The following is a 26,700-nucleotide window of genomic DNA, read 5'->3' as shown; positions in this document are numbered from 1 at the left end:
AATAAGCAACGGCATAAGGCTATACCTAATCACATTAACCATTCAAGCATCAAGAGGTATACCGCCATTAATAGTGTTCAAACAGAATAATCTCTACTAATCCCATATAAAGATGAATGTTACTTCAGAGGATTAATAGGTTATTTTTGATTAATATATTAAAGTAGCACTGTCACAAAAAATCATTTATAAATATTTAAGCTATGTAATTTCAGATGTACTAATACGAAATACCACCCACCATGACTCATTATCTTTAAACTGAAGGGAAAATATTGAGCTATATGAAAAAAGCAGGTGGAGAAACTCGAGCCGTTTAAAATTTACGAAGTTTAGGAATGCTCTACAGCGAATGGTCTCTGGCTCACAACCTCCTTCCCTGTCCAATATACACCTGAACAATTAGATGCTGGACATTTCTTCTACAGAAGAACTTTTTAAAATTAACTTTATAGTACCTGTTCCAATGTCGCTTGAGAAAAGCTGTATTCTTCAATGGCAAAAGCATGTTTAGCTATTAAAATGTAAAAATAATATTTCACTTGTTAATATTTTTAAGTAACAAAATGGCAATAACTACTGAGTGGCTAACAATCTGGTTTTTTTCCATCTCTATAATCAACTCATTTTGATTTGAAGCTGCCAATACAGGCCGCTCTCCTCTGCCTCTTCCTCTCTCCCACCCGTACAACCGTCCACGGCCCTGAGCCTGACACCTTTCACGGCACCTGCCTTCCTCCCCTCTCCCCAAAGCTCCTCTCTCCCCTCCTTTTCCTCCCCGTTACTCCTTCTGCATGTTTCTTTGGCTCCTGCTCTCTCCTCCCGCCCCCCCAATTCCAATACAGTCCGCTCTGGGCTTCTTACACTAGAGTCCAGATAATGGTCATGTGTCCATATACTTTTTTACATGCATTTTAGGTCTTTCTGCAATCTATTCCAATATCAAATTTCTGGTTTTCTATTCATTCCTTTAATTCTCCCTAATGACTTAAAATGTTAATCTTTAACCTAAAGAAAACACTAGGAGGGAATTCCCTGGTGGTCCAGTGGTTAGGACTCTGTGCTTTCACTGTGGAGGGCGCAGGTTCAATCCCTGGTCGGGGAACTAAGATCCCACAAGCCGCGAGGTGCAGCCAAAAAAAAAAAAAAAGCCGAGGGCTTCCTAGGTGGCACAGGGGTTGAGAATTCGCCTGCCAATGCAGGGGACACGGGTTTGATCCCTGCTCCAGGATGATCCCACAAGCCCGTGCGCCACAGTTATTGAGCTTGCGCTTTAGAGCCCACGAGCTACAAGCATTGAGCCCATGTGCTACAACTACTGAAGCCCACGTGCCTAGAAGCCCATGCTCCGCAACAAGAGAAGCCACAGCGACGAGGAGCCTGCGCACCAAAACAGAGTATCCCCCACTCACTGCAACTAAAAAGAAAGCCGGCACATAGCAAAAAAGACCCAATACAGCCAATAAAATAAATAAACTTATTTTTTAAAAAAAGCCAAAAAAAGAGGAAATTTAATAAAGTAACAAACATTTATAAAGAAAGAAAGCAAGCAAGGAAGCACCAGGAAGTTTCATAGTTTACGAACTCCGTAAGATAACCTGTCCACGCATGTGTGCCCCACCAAGGAGACTGCCTCCCTCTGCTGGCGAGGACTCCTCATCCCACCTGACATTCATGTTTAAAATGCCAGGATCCAACAAGCTCCTTTAAAGTTTAGATTTGGAACGTGTATCCTCCTGCAGGATGAATTCTCCTCTCTTTTCTCCAGCTACCACTGGAGTCCTGCTACCGTTGCTACTTCTGTGGTCTAATACGAAGCAAGGATTCAAGAAACGCAATGCTCCCACTTCTGGGCTGAACTAGTAAGGGCTAACTAAGCTGAACCTTCTTAGAGATGCAAGACGAAAAGCCACAGTGACGTCCACTCAAGAGAGTGAAGGGTTTACACTACAATGCAGCTGATCTACAAAATCCCTAACGTGTGAGGACGGACGCGTAGCTTAGATTACGTTAATAAGAGGTCATCTTCTTACCGTAGTTTCTACAATAAACTGAGGCCCAGCTTCTAAACGTCTTAATAAAATTCCTTAATAGCTCGAAAGCTACTTCACAATGTTTTTTAAATATTACATACCTTCTTCCAGCTTAGAAAAAGATTGTGAAAGGGACTGAACATCTTCCTTAGGAATTTTATAAGCCAAAATAGAAGAAAAACTGAAAGCAAAGATAAAATAGGAAAATTCAAAATAAGTACTATGTGTTCTGAAGCTAAAGCTCAACATTTTAAAAGTTCAAAATAAAACTATTTAGATACTTATTTAGATAAAAATTATTTGAAATCTTAAAATATTTCCATGCACAATAAAAGAACTCTCTCATTACTACTGAATGAGAACTTTAAAAGCTTTAAATACTATTACATGTTGAAAGATCTAACATTAAAATTAAGTTAGATACAAAACTCACTCCTCAAACTACAAGTCCAATACTGAAGATAATACATGTTTTCCTTAAGCCTTTAATAGCATAACCAACTTTTAGGATTATTGCTGTACAAAGAAACGTAACTAAATTTTTAAAAATCTTTTACCTTTCCTGACGGCTTGCATTTGGGAAAATATACTGAATTTCTCTATGAAGACGGTCTACTTCCAGGTTTTCTATCCAGTCCTTTACTTTGATTTCCAAAAAGTATCCTTTTCCAAATTTACTCTTCAGATGTTGGACTGTCCCAATACATCTGCAGTGATTTTTAAAAGAAAGTTCAGCTATAACATAACCTGACAATTTCGAAGATGATTTCTCACTTAAGAATGGAATACTTGTCAATTTGTACAAAAGCTGCAAAGACAAGAGATAATACAGCCTTCATATACCTCTCCCCTAATTTCAGTCTCCCTGACACTGCCCTCTTGTATTGCCGTGACACATTTGCCAAAATTAAGAAACCAGCACTGACTTACGATTACTGACTATATCATTACTGAGTTTACTGACTTTGCTTGGACTTCGCTGGTTCCTCCACTCACGTCCTCCTCGGTGCGGGGCCCACCCAGGACTCCGCTGCACCGTGTGGTCTCGCCCCCTCAGCCTCCTTGGGGACAGCGTCTGACTCTTCCCTTCCTGCTCATGACTTTCACAGTTCTGAGGACTGGTCAGGTGTTTTCGTAGAATGCCCCTCAATTTGGGTTGGTCTGATGTTTTTCTCACGATTAGAGACTGCGGTGTGGGTTTTTGGAGCAAAGAATACAGAGCTGAAGTACCTTCTCACCATGTACTGGGGGGTATGTGACGACCACGTGGCCCTGCCTGGTTAGGGTGGTGTTTGTCCCGTTTCTCTGCTGTAAAGGGACGGTCCTCCCTTCCCGAACTTTACAGTAAAGACTGGCTAAGTCCAGGCTACACTTGAGAGACACACAATTTGTCATCTTTCTGTAAAAAGATGTGTCTCTTCTCCCATGTTTATTTATTTATTCAATCACTTATTTATATGCGTATGAACTCTCATGTATATTTACTTTATATGCTGGGTTACAATCCAATACAATACCTACCAATTTTTAAAAACAGTAAATATCCTACCAATTTTTAAAAATAGTAAATATCATGCCGAAAATAACACTCTCATTTGTTGTTGCAGAGTAGCAGCCAATTTGGGGGGAAAATTAACACATTTCCAAGTAATTCTACAGAAAGCTGATTAAAAACACAAGGGAGCGTTTTTTAACATTTAACTAATATGTGTAAGTTTCTGAAACACAGGTGCTCAACATGCACACCCATGGCCCACCCTGCACCACCACCTCCTCAGCACGAGCATCTACCTTAACCGCCCGGACACCATGATGGCCACGCGGTCGCAGACGGCCTCGGCCTCCTCCATGTAATGAGTGGTCAGGACAGCAGCCCGCTTTCTGGATTTGAACGCAGTTCTAATCGCTCTCCTACAGAAAACAAAACACAACGAAGGGAAGATGGCACCTGAACGTTAATGAAAAGACCTGAGTTTTAAAAAATCCAACTATTTGGTTAATTTAAATTTATCAAATATCATTGCTATAGTTAGTATATTCTGCCCAACTGTGGTTCTTCTATTTCAACTTGCTTTACCTTATTTTTCAAAGCTTGTCAAATGGAAAGAAAGTTCATGATTTCAAATGTTTCTACAGGTTAAAAGTATGCTAACCAACTGATTACAGAAGCCGATGGCTTTTCATGTTATAACAAAAACAGCCACAGAATCATAGGGAAACCTTAACATGTATCTGAAACAAACCTCACGTTTTATAAATGTGGAATTCTACGCTCAAAGAGTTGGTCAACTAATTAGCACTGTGAGTTCCTAGAGAGAGTTCCAATGTAAATTCAAGACAATACCTTTACGAGATGTTCACTTATATGTTACTTTAGACAAAAAAAAAAAAAAACCTTTAAAAAACTACTCAGGCAACAGTACTCTCATTTTTGTCCCAGAATATACAATATACTGTTAACACTTCATGAAAAGTATGATCAAGTTTAAAACGTTTAAGGGGACCTCTAGAAAGTTTTAACTGCAATTTTTCCTTTTGTGCAGAATTTTGAATCGACGTGTGTATATAACTAATATTAAAGCACGCGTGCTGATGCTACAGCGCAAGTGTCCCTGACGTGTACTCACCACATGTGCTGTTTGGCTTTAGGGTCCATACCTGTGGACGGTTCGTCTAGCAGAGTAACGGGAGGGTTCCCCAGCATACTCAGAGCAAAACACAGCTGGACAGAGAGAAAATGGAGGGGCGGGGGAGGCTATAAGAAACTCTCGAGACAGAACCAGACACCAGACCATATGCGCACTTGTCGTCTAATAAAAGTACCTTTCGCTTGATTCCTGCGGGTAGTTTCTTTACCGTTTTCTGGAGATGTTCTTTTAAATCAAGTGCATTTGTTATTCTGCAAAATACACCACACCAAACGAGTGTCCCAGGATGCACATAAATACAAATGTAACGGGTCTGTGATCACTGACACTGTTTTTTCCCTAGAATGGTTACCTTGTTGAAGCTCATTTTAAATAAATTAACATCTTGATTAAAAGGTTCACTTTAAATTAAAATAGGTTTCATGACATTTATAAGTATATTTATTCTGTATTTATAAATAAAAACGTTTCCTTTTCATTGTCACGGCTGTCATAATCTAGTAAAGAATATATTAAAAAGTAGTAATCTTTTTCTATGAAAATTATGATCCACAGAATTGCCTGTTATGAAATTTTGAAACTGTGGAGCGTAAACCTTTCTCCAGGTAAGAAAAGGGCTCTAAAGACAACTATTTTACCGAGTTATGACCTCTTTCATGTCACTGGCGCTCATGCCTTTCACAGCTCCATAAATCTCAAAATGCTCCTGTAACGTAATATCTGGCCACAGTGGGTTTATCTGAGGACAGTAGCCCATACACTTAACGGAGTCATCATCTCCAGCTGGGTCTGCAGAATAGTCTCCTAGAAATACCTGCAGAAATACAAACCACGTGTAACGACTATTTTTGCTTCACTTACATCGTAAAGGAAGTGGCAAGTGGATTAATTCAAACCCCTTGCTAGCGTCAGGGTCACAGTAGGTCAGATACTCACTCCTTTCTGATGCACAACGGACACACAGGGCTGTGTCCGAGATGAGGGACACGGCCAGGGAGGGTGGCCAGGGTGGCAGGGTAGGGTGGGAGGGAAAGGTCCGTTTTAACCAGGGGGATCAGGGGGCCCCACGGATAGGGGATTTCTGAGCCATGGAAATAAGTGAATCTGATCACCTGGTTTTCTAGGGGGTAAGGAACAGCCAACGTAAGCAAAACCTAAGGCAAGAGGGAAAGACTAAAGTGTGCCTGGCATTTTCCAGCAAAGCACTGAGCCAGTGTGGCTGGTGTGAAGGAAGCTGGTGACGGGATCAGGGCAGGTGTGCGAGGCTCCCGCAGAGTGGAGCGAGAGAAACATGCCTGCGATCACAGGCCGGCTGGTGGCGGGGTGGAGGTGAGCACCTCTGTTTCCTGAAGTTAACACAGCGGGCCTCTAGTAAGTCAGGCGACATGTCACCCGTGCTTGTAATCAGCATACGAGCAGAAACCTGTCTCTGTGTGTGTTCTGCACGTGTGTGTGGAAACTTCACTAGGTATTGTCACCGATAACCAAAAAATTTTAACTTGATCAGCCTATCCTAAAAAATACTACAAACATAAAACCTGAGCATCAAAGTCCCATTTGTCACTAAGGGGCTGATTTTAAGTAAACACGCAGATTGTATTCAACGTCGTCCACATCGTTATACACACCTGGCCTGAAGTTGGCTCTATGTCACCAACCAGAAGACCAATAATTGTGCTTTTTCCTGCACCATTTGGACCCAGTAGCCCCAAGATCTCTCCTAAGGAATTAAAAGAAAAATCATCATATGTAAATCAAACTAAAAAATGAAAACTACTCTTCTGGAAATGTTATTTAAGAAGAAATAATTAAATACCAGCCTTTTTTAACACAGAAGGAGACATATTTATTTGCCACTTTCTTTATTTTTCTTGTAAGAAGATCTTTCTTGTCTTCATATTCTTTATGCAAACTGTTGACCATAATGGCTGGCTTCTAATAAGGGAAACAGGATTTAAAAGGAGGGTTATAAATCAGCTACCCACCCCGCAATGACAGGCTGCATACACCTCACTGCCAGATCACAAGAACTGTAGTTGCTAAGAAGGTGTACTGTACAAATAAACCCCCGTGCATGACGGAAATAACGGTTCATTCAAAAGACAGTGGACAGGGCACCCCAGGCGGTCCAGTGGCCAAGGCTCCGCGCTCCCAACGCAGGGCCTGGGTTCCAACCCCGGTCGGCAGCTGGCTCCCACACGCCGCAACCAAGAGATCCCGGGCGAGGCAACGAAGACCCGGCACAACCAAATAAATTAATATTTAAAAAAAAAGAAAGTGGACAAAAATGTTTTTTCAAAGACAGACTTTCTGCAGACTGACTGGTATGAAAGGAGAGTAATTCCAGGCTGACGCCCATGCAGGGGACTTGATCACTGCACACCATGGCAGAGACGGGGTTACCTCCTCGCAGCACTGGCAGCTCATCAACTCTCTGACCTTCAGTCTTTCAGCTTTGACATCTTCGTCTTCGTCCTCACTGTTTGGTGCTTCTGGAAACTTCCTAATTTTGGACTTTGTTGAAAGGGTCCTGAAAGTATCATGATTTTCAAATAATTAAAATAGTAAGAAATTCAAGCACTGCATAGAGAAAAGACTGAAAAAATACACCAACGTGAGATCTGTTACCTGATATTACCTAAATTCATTCATTTATTCAACAATTATTTATAACCTGTATGTGTCAAGCACTAGTTCACAGAAAGACGAAAAGATTAAAAACAACAAAACAGACACTGCTCTCAAAGCATTTACAGTTGGGTGCACACAAGGCGGCCCAGGCAGCGGGGACGCAGGGGCTGAAGTGAGGACCCGCAGCCACGACGGAACGGAGGAGAAAGTGTCTCCACAGGGCACTGACGTGCTATTACGAGAGGGGAAGAGGCAAACAGAAGTTGATGTTATGCGGGAGAAAAAAGGAATAGGAGAAAAGTTTAAGGGAAGAAGTCAGTCATATTAAAGGCTGAAGATCAGTTAAAGGGAGTGAGCATACCTGAGCAGACACAGAGGGATCATTACTTACGTTACTGAAAACAGGAGCCATGAAGAGGTAAGGGCAGGAGTTAGGGAGTGAATGGGAGGTGAGAACAGAAGTGGAAGCTTTCTGGCTATAAGAGGAAAGAGGGGTTAAGAGCTGGAGAGGGACTCAGGTTCCAATGCGACTGATGGGTTCTGACACCTATTACATTGTTCTACATGGGAGGAAGGCGGCCCCCTCCCAGAGGAAAGACTACCCCAGTAAGATCCAAAAGGGGAAGACAGAGGAAGACAGAGCTGACTGAGCCACATCCGTAAGCAGACAGAACACAGCAAGGCTTGGATAACAGGAGGGGTGCTTTCCTCTGGGGCTGGGAATAAGTAAAGGTGATGAAACATGGGCAAGTGAGTACAGACTATATAATTTATAAGCAGGTGCTTCTGCCTCGTGAGCTAGATGGCGAGGTCACCCACTGAGAAGTGAGAAAGGAGGTGAGGTGACTGGTAACCTGGGAGAAAGAAGGCCTGGAGAACTACAAACAGAGAAGGGTAGGAAGGTGCCGGCTAGGGAAAGGAGGCTGCTTGGCTACGGGCGTTAAAACAGAGTTGAGCTTTTAAAGGATGAGAACGCAGCGTCACCAGAGGCTCCAAGCAAACAGATGGGTGGCGTGGAGCAGAGTTACCGGTTTGGGGAAGATCGGACACTGAGGGGTTACAGTGTCGGAAAAGTGATCTGTGCGGATGCTCAACTCTCCCCCAAGACGAGAGCGGGGATGAGGGTAAAGATGCAGGAGAGCCGGACGCTCCCCCTCAGTGGGCATGGGGAGGGTCCCGTGGTTGATGAATAACTATTACACATTTACCAACACTTCCCAGTTTTCTCCAGAATATGAATATTCAGCAAATAAACAAATATGAGAAATATAAAAAGAAATTCAGAACCAATTTAGTACCAATAGCCATATTTCAATAAATAACTCTCCTTTAAATTTAAAACATCCTCTGAAGAAAAAATGCACAGACTTGAAGAAAATATTTTCAAAATCTATCTGATAAGAGATTTGTATCCAGAATATATAAAAAAACTCACAATAATATAAAGGTAACGCATATTTTAAATGGACAAAGGATTCAGAGTGACATTTCTCTGAAGGAGACATAAAAATGGACCAAAAGCATCTGAAAAGATGCTTCACATCTTGAGTCACCAGGGAAACGCAGAGAAGCCACAGTGAGACACCAACTGCACCCGCGAGAGCGGCCAAGGTCAGAAGGGCACAAGCATGCCTGGGGTCAGCATGCAGGAGCAGAAGCCCACACATCCTGCGGGGAACGTAAAACAGTACGGCTACTCGGGAAACCCATCTGGCAGTTCTTCAAAGGGTTAAACATAAAGCCGCCACATGCCCCATGGATTCCACTCCTAGGTGTCCTTCCAGAGGAATGGAGACAGATGTCCACACACACACACAGCCACGAGCACTGCCACACACTATGACATGGGCTGCTACACAAACACCAAGTACAAGAAGCCAGACCACAGCTTATATAATTGCACTCATGTGAATGTGTAAAATAGGCAGATCTATGGAGACAGAAGGTAGGTTAGTGGTTATAAAATGACCTGCAATTAGATGATGGTGATGACTGCATAACTCTGTCAATATACTAAAAACAACATTAAAATTAAAAAAAAATAATTAACTGACCTGAAAAAGGGATCCTTTCTTAATGACCTGCCTCCGTATTTTCTCTCGTAGTACTGCAAGAGGAAAACCCACAGCACACACTGGAGGTAGGGCTAAAAGAAAAACATGTAACAGCTCGTGACTGAAGCATTTTGGGTTTTTTCCCCTCCCTGCACCAAGAGAACCAAAACCACATACATCGGGTTCCTTACCATCACCGAAAACATTCACCACAATTTTTTCTTGCATGTCATACAACGAGTTAAGAATAAATGTTAATACAAACCAAGGTAAATTTTTTAGTAAAATGATCCTTCACATATTTTCTTTACCTCTGTAAAGTTCATTTGTTGTCAGTTTCATAAATCATAATTTTAAAAAAGCTTTGTTTTTGCTTCCATGGAAGCAGGAATTACTATTAAGTAGAAGGAACGACATGTGAAAGAGCCAAGCATGTCAGAGTGGATGTGTTCAGAAAATGAAGTGCCAGCATTAACCAACACACTTGACTTCTCACACACCTTCATTGTTATGCAACAGGACAAAAACTAAAAAGAGAGTGAGAGTCGTATGATCAAACTATTTTTAAGGCAACGTGCTAATAACACAGTGACTTCTTACCGATATAACAGCCACCAAAAGGCTACCCCATGGGTTGTAGGTGTCCTCATTTTTTTGAATGTTCTTCCAAGAAATCTAAGACAAAAATTTTTGAAAATTTATATGTGGCTGTGTGTGCCATTGTGATATAATGAAATTTGGTCTTTGACCACAGTTCCTGTCACTGAACTTCTAAAACCCTTGGAATTTCCTGAGCGACAGAGGGAACAGGAGTGTCTCTCGTTATATAAAACAATCCCCATCAGTCTGTGCTGATGGGGGGGGACTCGGAGCATGGAGGCTGCGTGACTGAGGACCAGCCAGACCCAGGAGCTGGCACTTCCGGCCCCGGAGACCCCACCAGCGGGGGGAGGAGAGCCTGGAGCCAGATTCGCCCAACCTGCCCAAGTCATGGGATCTCCAAGACGCCTCTAACACGGGGCGCAGGGAGCATCCTCACGCTGGGAGCAGGCTCTCTCCAAACTGCCCAGGGAAGGACCTCTGCCCCCGGGGCCCTCCTGGACCCTCCCTACAACCCTCTCCACCTGGCTATTTGTTTGCGTGTCCACCATAACACACCGGGAGCAGTAAATCAAGTGCTTCCCAAGTTCTGGGGGCCTTTAGAGGAAATAACTGCAGCTCTGAGCAGGGCTTCCAAGTCAGACAGAACGTGGGCGACCTGGGGACCCACGACCTGTGGCTAGGATCTGAAGGCCGGGGGCCGCCTGCAGGACTGACGCCTGGGGTCTGCGGGGGGTGGGGGGCCTGTGCTAACTCTGGTCAGTGTCGAGAATTGCTGAATCTGAGCGAAAAACCCACACATTTGGTGTCAGAAGTGTTGTGAGTAGAAGAAATGATTTTCTTGTCACTGCATTGTGTATAAATATTTAGATTAAAAACAAAAAAATATTTATTTAACAGCAAACATGCCTTCTCTATAAATGAGCTAGCTATTAATATTAATAGCCATGTTTTATAGCTAGATTAAAATCTTCCTCACCCCAAAACATGCCTATCAGAGTAGGTATAAATTAAACTTCTTAACCGAAGCCAAAAAAAGGGAGGGGAGAGAGGTAAGGAGGTGTGTGAGCGGACTGACCAGCAACCATCCGAAGCTAATAATTCAACACTTAATTCTTTTTTCTAATCACAGAATCTGCTCAATTAGCCAGGCCTAATAAAATTAGTTTCTCTAGTTTGGCTTGGAAAAAAATCTCTCAAACTTTATTTTCCCTCATCCCTGTATAGTACAGTACATTGTTTAACCCTTCAAAAACTCCCCAAAACACATGTGGACTGCAGTCAGATCACACAATTTATGTAAATTGTTTTGGGCATGAAAGACCATGTAATGAACACAGTCCTTCTCCTTTGAGAATTTGCAGTTTAAAAACATGCTTGAGAAGATTCCACAGTAATCTCACATTTACTGCTGCATTAATAATATTTAAATCAAGCAGTAGCAAGCAATCAGTTTTTTATTTTTTATTATTTTAGTATTTCAGTACAAGAACTAGGATCCCAAAGATCAGGCAGTATTTATTTACCCTTTTAAGAAAATATTAGAACACCTAACAGACCTACCTTTATGAAACAAATCAGGCATCCCAGAAGCGGATAGACTGGAACAGCTATGCAAAAGGTGTAATGAAGAATAACTGTGACTGTGTACCCCATGAAGTAAGTTACTTCCGTGACTATGATACAAGCCAGTGCTGTCTAAAGAGAAAAACAGGAAAACACGTGAGAAGACGTTTAGAAACTTCATACAAATCTACTGTGTGCCTCAGCATTAACTGCCTTTAACTTTCTAATAAAACTTGGAACCATATTTAGCATCAGAGCACTGTACCACTTGTTTGTAGCTGGCATCCTTGCCCTGCTAGCTGTAAAATGCAACAAAATATCATCCCTTTCTGCTGGCGGATGGGGTCTAAGACAGATACGTATGCAAACAGACCCGCCAGCTCGCTCGCTAAGTCCCGCACTCAGAACTAAGACACAGTCACCTTTCTGAGTACCATCATGAAAAGTGCTCGTGACTTTCAAATAACCTGTGAGGAAAAGCCGAGATGAAATAATATAAAATGTGACTTACCACAGAATAGATAAAGGACCAAAATTCTTTGGTATTCACAATTTTTTTAAAAGTGAAAGAAGTAACGTAGGTAAACAGAATAACTGATGGAACATAACCAATGAGGCAAAAAACCTGGAAAATAGAAATGTGTATTTTTAGTTAAAGATATAGCAGCTAACCACACACATGACAGAAACGCTGGCCACATGACAACACTACGGATGACTACTCTTCAGGTCTCCCTGCTCCACAACTCGCTCCAAGCCTGAAGCTGTGGCCACTTGAGGAGTTACCACCCACAATTCTCCTCAGTCAACAAAACTTGTGTCTTTAAGGGCTGACACAATCCTGAATAAGTCATTTAAACTAAATACTATTTGTAGTTCTTTTTTATGCCAAGTAAAATACTATTTCTTACTATTTTATTATGAAAAGCAAGCACAGCTAGCTACTTTATCAATCTCAATCAACTATTAGCTTCCATTTTAATATAAACCACTTAATGCATTTTGTAAATTTTTAAGAAAAACATTTATTAATTTATAAGGTGGAAATTAATACGTAAGGTCAGTATGAACTCTGGCAATGCTCCTAAGTTTACTTTCAGCAACCCCAAGCTACCACACTCTGTTTCCACTTTGTTCTAATATAATTCATAGGGAAGGATCTAATATCAGTCCCTGACATATGAATACAAATATACTCTTCCTTAGGATTGTAAGCCATATTTTAAATCATGGGATAAAAGAGCTTCTTTTTTGTGAAGTTATTTTCAGGCACAGAGACAAAGAAGACATTTAAAAGAAGGACTGTTTAAGTATTCCCGATTCCACACAAGTAGGCAGTCTACATGAAAGGCCACCTCAGTTTCAAGGAATCATTTTATAAGGTAAAGTTATTGTTCTTAAAAATCATGTAGCGCAATATAAACTGCACTGATTATGGTATCACACACAAAAATTAAATAGATGTTGGTTCTACTTCCTGGAACATCAAAATTACTCAATCAGACAATTATCACCTTTATAAAGATTTAGCTTTTTAAAATAACATTTTATTTATAAACAGCATGAGTACAACTGATGTTAACTTACCACAGAAAGGAATCTGACGGCATAAAAATATAATCCATAGTGAAATGCAAATAAACTGCCTAACATCAAAGTAAGAACCACAAAAAACAAGGGGACGTCGACAATAGCCTGTCCAATCCAGTACGCAGAAGGCAGAAGGCCCGAAAGTTTAAGTTGAGTATAAGCTTTGATCTAAAACAAACAAACAAACAAAAAGCAGGAAAAATTTATTATGATTTTAAACATCTTACAAACAAAAAAACACTGGCAAACGACGGTAGAACTCTTAATTTTACATCAACAAGAAACGTCACATTCTGTCAACAGGTAATAAAAGCCCTCCTGCAGCTACGTATACATTCCATTTAGTCTTTAATTTGGTTTCTTATTCCTGAGGTGTAAAAATTTCAACAAAATTTTTCAGCATCAGTATATAGCAGTGCTGCTAAGAAACACAAAACTAAAATACAGTAAAAGGTGTCGTGGGGGTTACAGCTGGGCAAACAGTGAGTAGCCACAACATGACTACTTTTAAAATCTGTGGAAATGAGAGAAAAATATGTTTAAGAAAAAGGATTCCCACTTTTAAATGCTGACCTTTCACAAAAGCACTAATAAATGGCCAAGTCCCCTCTGATTGACACGGGGCTCCCAGCCGAAGTGTGACACTCTGTGCTGGTGATGCATCTGAATGCCTTTCATGAACTCTTGTGCACAACAGAAATGTTCACTAGTGTTAGTACCACAAGGGAACAGCATTTTCATGTGTATGAACAGTAAACGTAAATGATCATCATTTCCCTTACATTCTGTTTAATTTGAAAATTTAAAAGTCTTTCACAAATTCAAATAGCGAACAATCTTATGCAGTTGGTTCTTGTCATCTATAAAACATCTACGTATGATAACTAACTGTTATATGAAACAGCTAGCCATAGAGGAGGTAGAGAAGCATGAGCTATGAAGATTAGTTAAGAAGAAGAGGAGAAATGATAAAAAATGGACAACTTTGGTGTTCAATGAATTAGAAGAACAAAAATACAAATTTCAATATAAGTATAAAAACATAAACCAAGTCAAAGACAATTATTTTGGATAATCCAAGCTTCTGACATTCATACATGGCTGGTGGGACTGTACAACAGTTTATCCACTCTGAAGAACAGACTGACAACTTCGTATAAAACTAACCATGTAATCACCATACGACACAGCAAGTGTACTCTTGGGCATTTATCCCAGAGAGATGAAAACTTATCACATTCACACAAAAACCTGCAGCACATACCACTGCAGCTTAATCCAACCAGACCCAGACCACAGGACGCGGCCCAGCAGTGCGGCTTTTCAAGCACGTGACCAGCACCCAAATAGTAAGCGAGGGTCACGACCAGCGCCGCAGTGAACGTGTCTATGCTCCAACTTCTTACCCTTGGGGTGATAACCACACAGAAGTCTTGCACTCACACGAAACAGGTTACTTTTTTGTCTAAGATCTCTTGCTCGTCAAATGCACCTGTGGTTTGTAACTGAGCCATTACCTTATGGTTCTCTGCGTTCTCCATGGCGAAGTACGGCGGCATCGCAGCGACAATGACCCCGAGCAAAGCTGCTTGAAAATACAGCTCGACTTTAAAGACTATGTCGGTGATTTCCTGAAAGGCAACCACAGAATAAGAAAGAGAACTGAGAAGCACTTTACGTCATGTTACTACCTTCTAAAAGGCCATCAAAACCTCTGAAGACACACGTTAGGACACCTGTCCTAGACCCCAGTGCATGTGAGGAAACAGGTGCAGCGTGAACATGCGGTGGGCTACAGCACCTGTTTGACAGGTTAAATATGACAGGGTCCCGGGCAGATTACTGTACTTCCATTTTCTTGCGGAAGTGCACAGAGCAATGTGGCACGTGAATCAAGGGTCACTGTTTAACCAACAACGACTGTATGTGACGCGCAGTTAACCTGCCCACTGGTCGCTCTGCGCAATGGGCACGACTCTCTCAGGATGACCTTGACGCTTCCTACCGAACCAGGAGCATCTTATGCCCAGTAGGGGCGACTCTAGCTCCCCCAGGCCCCGGGTCCAGGTGCAGCAAACGCTTCCAGACAACCTCGTACACAGCCGGTGCCCCCAACACGGACCACCCAGAGTCACCCTCAGGGCCACCGGGTGATGTCGAAACAGGCTGCACCTTGTCGGCTTGGCCTTCCGAGTTTCTAGCAATAACACTTAAATCCTTAATTCATGCCACATGATGCTGTAGAACCTGTCCCTAACAGCAGAAGACCCAGACAGAACCAACAATCGTGTAAGCTGAGTAGCATGAGAACTGGAGATTAATCAGATGACAGTGGGTTCAATGACACAGAATCGATCATCGAAGGGGAAACATGTGGACCATGAATAAGACTGTGTCTGTGAATAGGGAGCTTGAAAAAGTCTCATGTCTTTCACTCTGGCTTACAACAACAGTATGGTTGTATGTCAGCGTCTGATGGAAAATGTTAAGTCGCGAGATCTTTTGTAATAGTCACGGGTACACACAACTGTAGTAACAACACGAAGACGTGTACGGGAATTACACATTTTGAACTGTGGTCACTTTCTGGAGGAGAGAAGAAGACTGGGAGGGACACACTGGAGGTCTCAAGTGTGTCTTTAAAGTTTTAATAAATAAGGAAAAATATGACAAGCTACTAACATTTGAAATATATGGGTACTAGATACGTGGTTGTTTACTTTCTGTGGGATTGAAATATTTCACAACAACAAAAATCACAAGGGATGATTTACAGCTTCAACGAAGATTTCTACATCACCTATGCACTGGTGACTCAGAAATATTTATTTCCTGTCCAGGAATCTCTCCAGATTCACACCTTCAAATGCCACCAGGATAACCAATCCCTCCGCAGGCTCAAAGCTGAAATCAGTATCTCTGTTCTGCCAAAACCAAGCCACACTCTCTCTGCTGCCCACATCCTCAACACCGGCGAATGGCACCACTATGTACCAACCTACCTCCAGAATGTAAGAAATGCGATGCCTCACAGAAGCAAGCATGACAGAGTATGCCGTGTGTTTTTAACACCGTGTTACCTCTGTCCCCGTCGTCAGTGCCACTGCATCCACTCAGACACTCATCACCTCTCAGCGGAACGAGTCCGTAGAAGAATCTGACTCTCCCCCTTCTCTGCTCTCCTCCACCACATCTCCCCTGCAGAAACCCCTCCCAACCTGGGCGCCACTGGTCTTTTTAAGATGCAAATTTTAGGTTACTTTTTCCCCATGTCTAGTTTATCTTTGATTTCCATTTAGGGGTGGCAAAAGATTATACAGCACACTAAAAAAAAATGGGGCAAGACTACATAGCCATGGAGAGAGAAAGTAGATCAGTGGCTGGCTGGAGGGTGGGGGTGTGGGGAACAGGGAGAGATGCACTGACAGCTACAAGGGGAGTGATGAAATACAACACTGATGGTGGCGGCGGCTGTACAACTGCATAGACGTAATAAAGCCACTGAACTGTACACTGCACATGGGTGAGTGGGATGGTGTGTGCAGTACATCTCAAAGCTGTTAAGAATAGTATGGCAATGGGAAACAGAAAGTGCTATTACAGAAAGACATTTGTCCATTTATTTTTCAATATATGAAAAACAATACTAGGATTGAGAGAAAAATGTTGAAGATTTTCCTGGAGACGTGTGAGGCTGTTCATGTCTCTAATGCAACAGTCCTACCTAGAAGAAGAATGATCGGGTGACTCCTCAAGATTCAATACCCAGTATCTAGATTTCACATGGACAATATTCACTTTTAATTATCTACATTTTTCTTCTATGACTAATATAAAAAATACTCATGCTTTACAAAAACATCAGTACCGAGACAGAACCTCCTTGACCATGAAGCAAACTCATACTAGAGACACCTAAACCCAGGGTTTAACCACCAGGATTTAGGACTAGGAGACGTCACAGGACGAACTTTACAGACTCCACTCCGTACCATCGCCTGGCTTCTAACAGAGATTTTATGTGTTTGCGCGCACACACACACATACACACACACACACATACACGCACAGACATACACACACACCCCACACATATACATACACAACACACACACACACAACACACACACATGCACATACACACAGACACACAGACACACACACACATAACACACACACATACATACACACAACACACGCACAGACAAACACACACACACAGACACACACGCACACACCTCCAGGTTTGCTTACTTGGAAGAATGGGGTACTCCAGACCTGGATGCCTTCGGTCAGGTTTGAATGATAAAGGTAGTAGTTACTAATGATATTCATCAATACAGGTAAAGAATAAACCATAGTACTGTTGAAAACAGCAGTAAAAACATACTCCTGCAATTCAAAAAACAGAGTTCTTATATAGTATATATAAATATAAACATATATATGATTGCTATTACCAAGCTTTTCTTACCAAGTAGTTAATTCTCACTAACTGTGCTGAAAACTCGTTCAACAAATCACAGAAATAATACTCAATGATAGAGAAAAAATAACCTGATTTGGAATCTAGATATTTTAAACAAAAAAATAACATAAAAATAATTAAGTTCCTCATAGCTTCATATATTGGTCCTCCATTAGTACATAAAATATATTTTAAGTAACCACAGCTAGCTATTTCCCAAAGTACATTTTAATTTCCAAGTAATAAGGTCAACTCAGCAAACCACTGGTTTTAGAGGAAACGGCTGCACCGCACACGCACTCTCACCTCTCCCGACTGGCCCACGTTCAGAGCCGCGCTGTGCGGAGCAGCAGACACGTAGTCACTGTCGTTAAACACTGTCACCATTATGTTCTGGCTTGTGAAAAAGCTGAGAAGGTCACTGATATCTGAATCTGGTATTAGAAAACAAGCAAAGAATCAGTTTAAGTGAGAAACAGGCCTGGCTTTTAGTGACATTGGCTAAGACACGGTCCCATGGGCTCGGAGATCAAGAGCCTGAATTCAAATTCAGGTCCACACACACAGGCCTTAGAACAGAACCTGACACACAGCAACTGTGCACGTTTCAGCTGCTGCTGCTGCTCCTGATGTTACGCACATTGAACGTTCACCTGTAACACACGGAATCTGGTTAAAGAGTGAGAAAAAAAAACTGTCTGGCAATTTTATGTAACAAGGTAACCTGCCAGGCTCAGAGAGGCAGAAGCCAGGTGTGGAGTTAGGCTGCATCACTCCCAGGAGGACTGCTGAATGCTCTGAACAGACAACTTGTATACATGTTAACTGCCTTAACTACCTTAAAATAATAAAACACATAACCAGGTCTCCATCTATATTCTTTTTTTTTTAACTTTTTATTTTTTTATTTTTTACAATAAACTGCATATATTTAGAGTGTACAATTTGGTATCCCAGTCTCCCAATTCGTTCCCCACCCTCAACCCGCCCTGCTTTCCCCACTTGGTGTCCATGTTTCTTCTCTACATCTGTGTCTCTATTTCTGCCTTGCAAACTGACTGATTTGTACCATTTTTCTATATTATGCATATATGTGTTAATATACAATATTTGTTTTTCTCTTTCTGACTCACTTCACTCCGTATGACAGTCTCTAGGTCCATCCATGTCTCTACAAATGTCCCAGTTTCATTGCTTTTTACAGCTGAGTAATATTCCATTGTAGGTATGTACCACATCTTCTTTATCCATTCATCTGTTGATGGACATTTAGGTGGCTTCCATGTCCTTGCTATCGTAAATAGTGCTGCAATGAACATTGGGGTGCATGTGTCTTTTTGAATTATGGTGTTCTCTGGGTATATGCCCAGGAGTGGGACTGCTGGGTCATGTGGTAGTTCTATTTTTAGTTTTGCAAGGAACCTCCATACTGTTTTCCATAGCAGCTGTATCAATTTACATTCCCACTGGCAATGTAAGAGCGTTCCTTTTTCTCCACACCCTCTCCAGCATTTACTGTTTGTAGATTTTTTGATGATGCCCATTCTAACCGGTGTGAGGTGATACCTCATTGTAGTTTTGATTTGCATTTCTCTAATAATTAGTGATGTTGAGCAGCTTTTCATGTGCCTCTTGGCCATCCGTGTGTCTTCTTTGGAGAAATGCCTATTTAGGTCTTCTGCCCATTTTTTGATTGGGTTGTTTACTTTTTTGATATTGAGCTGGATGAACTGTTTATATATTTCGGAGATCAATCCTTTGTTGATACGTTTGCAAATATTTTTTCCCATTCTGAGGGTTGTCTCTTCATCTTGCTTATAGTTCCCTTTGCTGTGCAGAAGCTTTGAAGTTTCATTAGGTCCCACTTATTTATTTTTGTTTTTATCTCCATTATTCTAGGGGGTGGATCAAAAAAGATCTTGCTGTTATTTACGTTGGAAAGTGTTCTTCCTATGTTGTCCTCTAGGAGTTTTATAGTGTCTGGCCTTACATTTAGGTCTCTTATCCATTTTGAGTTTAGTTTTGTGTATAGTATTGTTCAAATTTCATTCTTTTACATGTAGCTGTCCAGTTTTCCCAACACCACTTATTGAAGAGGCTGCCTTTTCTGCATTGTATACCCTTGCCTCCTTTGTCATAGATTAGTTGACCATAGTTTATCTCTGGGCTTTCTATCCTGTTCCATTGATCTATATTTCTGTTTTTGTGCCAGTACCATACTGCCTTGATCACTGTAACCTTGCAGTATAGCCTGAAGTCAGGAAGCCAGATTTCACCAACTCCGTCTTTCCTTCTCAAGATTGCTTTGGGTACTCGGGGACTTTTGCGTTTCCATACAAATCGTAAAATTTCTTGTTCTAATTCTGTGAAAAATGCCATTGGTAATTTGATCGGGATTGCACTGACTCTGTAAATTGCTTTGGGTAGGATAGTCATTTTCACAATGTTGATTCTTCCAATCCAAGAACATGGTATGTCCCTCCATCTGTTTGTGTCATCTTTGGTTTCTTTCATTAGTGTCTTATAGTTTTCTGAGTACAGGTCTTTTATCTCCTTGGTTAGGTTTATTCCTAGGTATTTTATTCTTTTTGTTGCAATGGTGAATGGGATTGTTTCCTTAATGTCTCTTTCTGATCTTTCATTGTTGGTGTATAGAAATGCAAGAGATTTCTGTGTGTTAATTTTGTATCCTGCAACTTTACCAAATTCATTGATTAGCTCAAGTAGTTTTCTGGTGGCATCTTTAGGATTTTCTATGTATAGTACCATGTCATCTGCAAACAGTGACAGTTTGACTTCTTCTTTTCCGATCTGGATTCCTTTTATTTCTTTTTCTTTTCTGATTGCTGTGGCAAGGACTTCCAAAACTATGCTGAATAGTAGTGGCAAGAGTGGACATCCTTGTCTTGTTCCTGATCTTAGAGGGAATGCGTCCAGTTTCTCACCATTGAGAATGATGTTTGCTGTGAGTTTGTATATATGGCCTTTATTATGTTGAGGTAGGCTCCCTCGATGCCCACCTTCTGGAGAGTTTTTTATCATAAATCGGTGTTGAATTTTGTCAAAAGCTTTTTCTGCATCTATTGAGATGATCATGTGGCTTTTATCCTTCAGGTTGTTAATATGGTGTATCACATTGATTGATTTGCATATATTGAAGAATCCTTGCTTTCCAGGGATAAACCCCACTTGATCATGGTGTTTGATCCTTTTAATGTGTTGTTGGATTCTGTTGGCTAGTATTTTGCTGAGAATTTTTGCATCTAAATTCATCAGTGATATTGGCCTGTAGTTTTCTTTTATTGTAGTATCTTTGTATGGTTTTGGTATCAGGGTTATGGTGGCTTCATAAAATGAATTTGGGAGTGTTCCTTCCTCTGCAATTTTTTGGAAGAGCTTGAGAAGGATGGGTGTTAGCTCTTCTCTAAATGTTTGATAAAATCCACCTGTGAAACCACTTTTGTTTGTTGGGAGATTTTTAATCACAGTTTCAATTTCATTACTTATGATTGGTCTGTTCATATTTTCTATGTCTTCCTGATTCAGTCTTGGAAGGTTATACCTTTCTAAGCATCCGTCCATTCCATCCAGGTTGTCCATTTTATTGGCATATAGTTGCTTGTAGTAATCTCTTATGGTGCTTTTTATTTCTGCGGTGTCTGTTGTAACTTCTCTTGTTTCATTTCTAATTATATTGATTTTGAGTCCTCTCCCTCTTTTTCTTGATGAGTCTTGCTAGAGGTTTATCAATTTTATTTATCTTCTCAAAGAACCAGCTTTTACTTTTATTGATTTTGCTAATGTTTTTTTTTGTCTCTATTTCATTTATTTCTGCTCTGATCTTTATGATTTCTCTCCATCTACTAACTTTGGGTTTTGTTTGCTCTTCTTTCTCTAGTTTCTTTAGGTGTAAAGCTAGATTGTTTATTTGGGATTTTTCTTGTTTCTTGAGGTAGGACTGTATTGCTATAAACATCCCTCTTAGAACTGCCTCTGCTGCATCCCATAGGTTTTGGATCATTGTGTTTTCATTGTCATTTGTCTCTAGGTATTTTTTGATTTCCTCTTTGATTTCTTCAGTGATCTCTTGTCTCTTGGTTATTCAGTAGCGTGTTGTTTAGCCTCCATGTGTTTGTATTTTTTTACAGTTTTTTTCCTGTAATTGATTTCTAACCTCATAGCGTTGTGCTCAGAAAAGATGCTTGATATGATTTCAATTTTCTTGAATTTACCAAGGCTTGATTTATGACCCAAAATGTGATCTATCCTGGAGAATGTTCCAGGTGCACTTGATAAGAAAGTATAATCTGCTGTTTGTGGATGTAACGTCCTGTAGAAATCTATTAAATCAAGCTGATTTATTGTGTCATTTAAAGCTTGTGTTTCCTTATTAACTTTCTGTCTGGATGATCTGTCCATTGGTTTAAGTGGGGTGTTAAAGTCCCCCACTATGATTGTGTTATTGTCAATTTCCTCTTTCATAGTTGTTAGCATTTGCCCTATGTATTGAGGTGCTCCTATAATGGATGCATATATATTTATAATTGTTATCTCTTCTTCCTGGATTGATCCCTCAGTCTTTATGTAGTGTCCTTTCTTGTCTCTTGTAACATTTTTTATTTTAAAGTCTATTTTATCTGATATGAGTATCACTACTCCAGCTTTCTTTTGATTTCCATTTGCATGGAACATCTTTTTCCATCCCCTCACTTTCAGTCTGTATGTGTCCCTAGGTCTGAAGTGGGTCTCCTGTAGACAGCATACATATAGGTCTTGTTTTTGTATCCATTCAGCCAGTCTGTGTCTTTTGGTTGGTGCATTTAGTCCATTTACATTCAAGGTAATTATCGATATGTATGTTCCCATTATCATTTTCTTAATTGTTTTGGGTTTGTTTCTGTAGGTCCTTTTCTTCTGTTTCCTGCTTAGAGAAGTTCCTTTAGCATTTGTTGTAGGGCTGGTTTGGTGGTGCTCAATTCTCTTAGCTGTTGCTTGTCTGCAAAGCTTTTGATTTCTCCGTCGAATGTGAATGAGATCCTTGCTGGGTAGAGTATTCTTGGTTGTAGGTTCTTCCCTTTCATCACTTTAAATGTATCATGCCACTCCCTTCTGACTTGCAGAGTTTATGCTGAGAAATCAGCTGTTAACCCGATGGGAGTTCCCTTGTATGTTATTTGTTGTTTTTCCCTTGTTGCTTTTAATAACTTTTCTCTGTCTTTCATTTTTGTCAGTTTGACTACTATATGTCTTGGCGTGTTTCTCCTTGGGTTTATCCTGCCTGGGACTCTCCGTGCTTCCTGCACTTGAGTAGCTATTTCCTTTCCCATGTTAGGGAAGTTTTCAACTATAATCTCTTCCAGTATTTTCTCAGGTCCTTTCTCTCTCTCTTCTCCTTCTGGGACCCCTATAATGAGAATGTTGGTGCGTTTAACATTGTCCCAGAGGTCTCTTAGGCTGTCTTCAGTTCTTTTCATTCTTTTTTCTTTATTCTTTTCTGCATCAGTGATTATCACCATTCTGTCTTCCAGGTCACTTATTCGTCCTTCTGCCTCAGTTAATCTGCTATTGGTTCCTTCTAGTGTATTTTTCATTTCAGTTATTGTGTTGCATATCTCTGTTTGTTTGCTCTTTAATTCTTCTAGGTCTTTGATAAGCTTTTCTTGCAACTTTTTAATCTTTGCATCCAATCTTTTTTCAAAGTCCTGGATCATCTTCACCATCATTATTCTGAATTCTATTTCTGGAAGAGTGCCTATCTCCTCTTCACTTAGTTGTTTTTCTGGTGTTTTATCTTGTCCCTTCATCTGGTACAAAGTCTTTTGCCTTTTCATTTTCTCTTTTTGTGGCTGTGATTTTCAGTTCCACAAGATGAAACACTGCTGATACTGCTTGATTTTGCTGTCTGCCCTCTTGTGGAGGAAGCTGTCTAGGAGGCTCATAGGTGCTAACTGATGGGAGGGACTGATGGTGGGTTGGGCTGGGTGGGTGGAGCTCAGTAAAATTTTAATCCGATTTGGTGGGTGGAACTCAGTGACACTTTAACCTGCTTGTCTGCCAATGGGTGGGGCTGTGTTCCCACCCTGGTGGTTGACTGGCCTGAGGCGACCCAGCCCTGGAGCTTACAGGCTCTTTGGTGGAGCTAATGGTGGACTCTGGGAGGGCTCATGCCAATGAGCACTTCCACCCCTGCCACCAGTGCCCGTCTCCTCAGTGAGTCACAGCTGCCCTCCACCTCTGCAGGCAACCCTCCAACACCAGCAGGTAGATATGGTTCAGTCTCCTACGGGGTCACTGCTCCTTCCCTCTGGGTCCTGGTGAGCACACTTTTTTGTGTGCCCTCCAAGAGTGGAGTCTCCGTTTCCCCCCAGTCCTGTGGAGGTCCTGCAATCAAATCCCACTGGCTTTCAAAGTCTGATTCTCTGGGGATTCCTCCTCCCGTTGCTGGAACCCCAGGTTAGGAAGCCTGACATTGGGCTCAGAACCCTCAGGACTTCTGTGGTATAACTGATCTCCAGCTTGTGAGTCACCCACCCAGGATTTATGGGATTTGATTTTAATGCGATTGCGCCCCTCCTACCATCTCATTGCAGCTTCTCCTTTGTCTCTGGATGTGGGGTGTTTTTTTTTTGGTGAGTTCCAGTGTCTTTCTGTCGATGGTTGTTCAGCAGTTAGTTGTAATTCCGGTACTCTTGCAAGAGGGAGTGGGCGCACGTCCTCCTACTCCGCCATCTTGATTCTTCTCTGATCCTGATTTTTTAAAGTGCATCAGCATTTTTTTAAACTCCCCAGGTGTTTAATGCTCAGGTCAGTGTAGGGGATCATTGGTCTACTGGAAACAACACTGGATTGTCCCTGGTTGACCATTAACTAGCTATGTGATCTTGAGAAAGGCCACAGGATATTAGCAGACCTGAAGAAGATACTCATTGTTGGCTGTAAATTTACCGGTGTAAAAATCTTCTATTCCACACACATGGAGCCAAGCCATCAGCATTGAGAGCAGTCAGTTGAAAGTCAAAAAAAAAAATCGGGAACAGACCTTCTACACAGAGCCATCTTGGTGCTTGCAGAAGCCTCCATCTATATTCTTTAAATAGACTGGAGCCAAGGAGATTCTGACTCCTGTCTGAGGTCTAAGTCTACGATGATTGGAAACCATTCTCTGCCCATCATCACAAAAGCCAGGACTCAAGGAAGGTCAAGTGTGGCTTTCTAAGAAATCAAAACCAAACAAAGGAAAACCCTCGCAGTAACCACGCAGCAGGGCCGTGGCTCAGACCCAGCAACAAACGTGAGTGTCAGAGAGAAGGGCGCTTTCAGTGAGGTGACGTCCACTCCCAGGCCAGTGCCCTGCCTGGTCTCTCACCTCCAGATGCCAGAGTGGCTCTGTCCTCTCAAGAAGAGGCCCTATTACAACTGAAGGAGCGGCATCACCGGTGATACAGAAAGCTTTGCCAGGAGGACAAGATACCACCCAATATACACAGAGGCCAGTGACTCCTATCTAAAGGATTTGTGCCTGTAGGACCAACAATAAGGCATAGGAAAATGTGAGACAGATAGATAGACAGACAGACAGACAGACAGACTGATGTAAGCAACTCTAGAAATACTTAAAATTAACAGATGGGACAAAACTTGGAAAATACTAGAATTTCTACAGATCAGCGAGAGTGAACTCCAAGCAGAAATACTTGAGAGAATGCACAATTTCCCAAACACACACACAAAACCACAGTATCAGAATGGAAGTCTCCATGTAGGTCTCCATTTCGGCAAGGTGAAATGCATATGAAACCCAAAGTAAGAATTCTAATGGGAGAATAAGCTGAGAAACATAACATTTTCTATTCAAGACTGTTTTCTATCGCTAAAGAGCTTCCTCCTCCACAAGAACAAAGGGCACATCATAAACTGAGAGCTAGAACTCAAGAGTGATGATTTAACAGTCATGTGTAGCTGACCCTAACTATGACTATAATTTTAACACTGGGCAAAGCTTTTCAGTTAACAGTGAATAAAAAGGAAAGACGGTAGAACACAAGTGAAGTGCTGGGAAGTATTAACTCCAAAGAATCTGTGAGTGTAGAAAGGGCATCCAAACGCAACTTTCCACCACATCTCAGTGAGGTAAGCAAGCGGAGCTGCTTTAGTTTTACTGTAAATTGCAGTCAGCACTTTCCTCTTCAAGAACCTTAACTACACACTATGTGACGGGAGATGTAGAAACATCTAATGCACGTAAAATTCTGAATCAGGTTTTAATATCTTCAAAATCAAAGTCCTATATGAGGTTTTTAAAAACTTATTCTGAACTTTGCTCAAAGCCATATGTTTTAAAATTTCTTCCACAATTGATAATTATGTAATAAAAAGAATCAACAGCAAATCCAAAAATATCCATTATGAATTTAAGTATTGGACTATAGAGATTTCTAAGACAACTATCCTTAATTCTGATTTTTCAGGTACTCCTTAAAAACTGTTTAAACACTTCTATTTAGATATATAACTGCGTAACTATTATATGTGTAACTCTTTCTAAAGAGGGTTTTTCAACTTCTGCAGTTTATTTCTCATCATAAACTCAGATGAAGTTCGCTGCTCTGAGGAAAACAAGGCTACTATGAAAAGAGGAAACTATGATTGTAAACAGTGCAGCTCAGAGTATTTTAAAGCTGTCATCTACACATAAACCACAACTTCATTCCTCTACTATATCACCCAGCAACAGAGAGGTGTTTACTTAATTCAGGCTTGTGCAGACCCAAGTGCCTGTACAGACATTTCTCAGATCCAAATCTCTGACCTGTATCTACCCCTCCCCCCAGGTCCAACCAACACACACGCACAAACCTTCACACACTCTCACCAGTAGAATTCTGAAGAAGCAGACTCGTTCTGTATTTCTCAGGTTTATCTCCAGGTTGTAGGAAGTATAAGTCTGGAGCAAGTTTGATGGGAACCACGGCATTTTTAAAAGAGTGATGCACCAGAAACATAAAAATCTGAACTGTGAAAAAAATTAAAAGCAGAAGCAACCTGAAAGGAAAAAAAAATACAATTCAAGGCACATTAATATGTACATTTGCACAACAATCCTCCTTCAC

The 26,700-nt window shown here is 41.2% G+C and overlaps 1 protein-coding gene across 6 annotated transcripts in view; it reads right to left on the bottom strand.

Annotated features, from left to right (window-relative positions):
- Window positions 1-26,700, bottom strand: part of ABCA5 (ATP binding cassette subfamily A member 5) — a 72,599-nt gene that overhangs the window by 4,823 nt on the left and 41,076 nt on the right. For 5 of the 6 annotated variants that reach the window (XM_057716942.1, XM_057716943.1, XM_057716945.1 and 2 more), the window contains 19 exons: window positions 26,463-26,632; window positions 17,897-18,024; window positions 17,377-17,514; window positions 14,640-14,753; window positions 13,120-13,290; window positions 12,044-12,157; window positions 11,530-11,664; window positions 9,967-10,041; window positions 9,367-9,458; window positions 7,085-7,211; window positions 6,502-6,616; window positions 6,310-6,401; window positions 5,320-5,495; window positions 4,857-4,932; window positions 4,661-4,755; window positions 3,825-3,944; window positions 2,591-2,740; window positions 2,135-2,214; window positions 459-514 (listed from right to left, as the gene is read on the bottom strand). In XM_057716942.1, coding sequence (XP_057572925.1) covers window positions 459-514; window positions 2,135-2,214; window positions 2,591-2,740; window positions 3,825-3,944; window positions 4,661-4,755; window positions 4,857-4,932; window positions 5,320-5,495; window positions 6,310-6,401; window positions 6,502-6,616; window positions 7,085-7,211; window positions 9,367-9,458; window positions 9,967-10,041; window positions 11,530-11,664; window positions 12,044-12,157; window positions 13,120-13,290; window positions 14,640-14,753; window positions 17,377-17,514; window positions 17,897-18,024; window positions 26,463-26,632 — 2,224 coding nt within the window. The remainder of the gene's footprint in view (window positions 1-458; window positions 515-2,134; window positions 2,215-2,590; window positions 2,741-3,824; window positions 3,945-4,660; window positions 4,756-4,856; window positions 4,933-5,319; window positions 5,496-6,309; window positions 6,402-6,501; window positions 6,617-7,084; window positions 7,212-9,366; window positions 9,459-9,966; window positions 10,042-11,529; window positions 11,665-12,043; window positions 12,158-13,119; window positions 13,291-14,639; window positions 14,754-17,376; window positions 17,515-17,896; window positions 18,025-26,462; window positions 26,633-26,700) is intronic. The other variant, XM_057716944.1, reaches the window with a different exon arrangement.

The sequence above is a fragment of the Hippopotamus amphibius genome, chromosome 17, assembly GCF_030028045.1.
Source record: "Hippopotamus amphibius kiboko isolate mHipAmp2 chromosome 17, mHipAmp2.hap2, whole genome shotgun sequence".
In the NCBI taxonomy this organism is placed as follows: Eukaryota; Metazoa; Chordata; class Mammalia; order Artiodactyla; family Hippopotamidae; genus Hippopotamus; species Hippopotamus amphibius.
The sequence above is the reverse complement of the archived record's forward strand: the minus strand, read 5'-3'. Positions and strand labels throughout refer to the sequence as shown.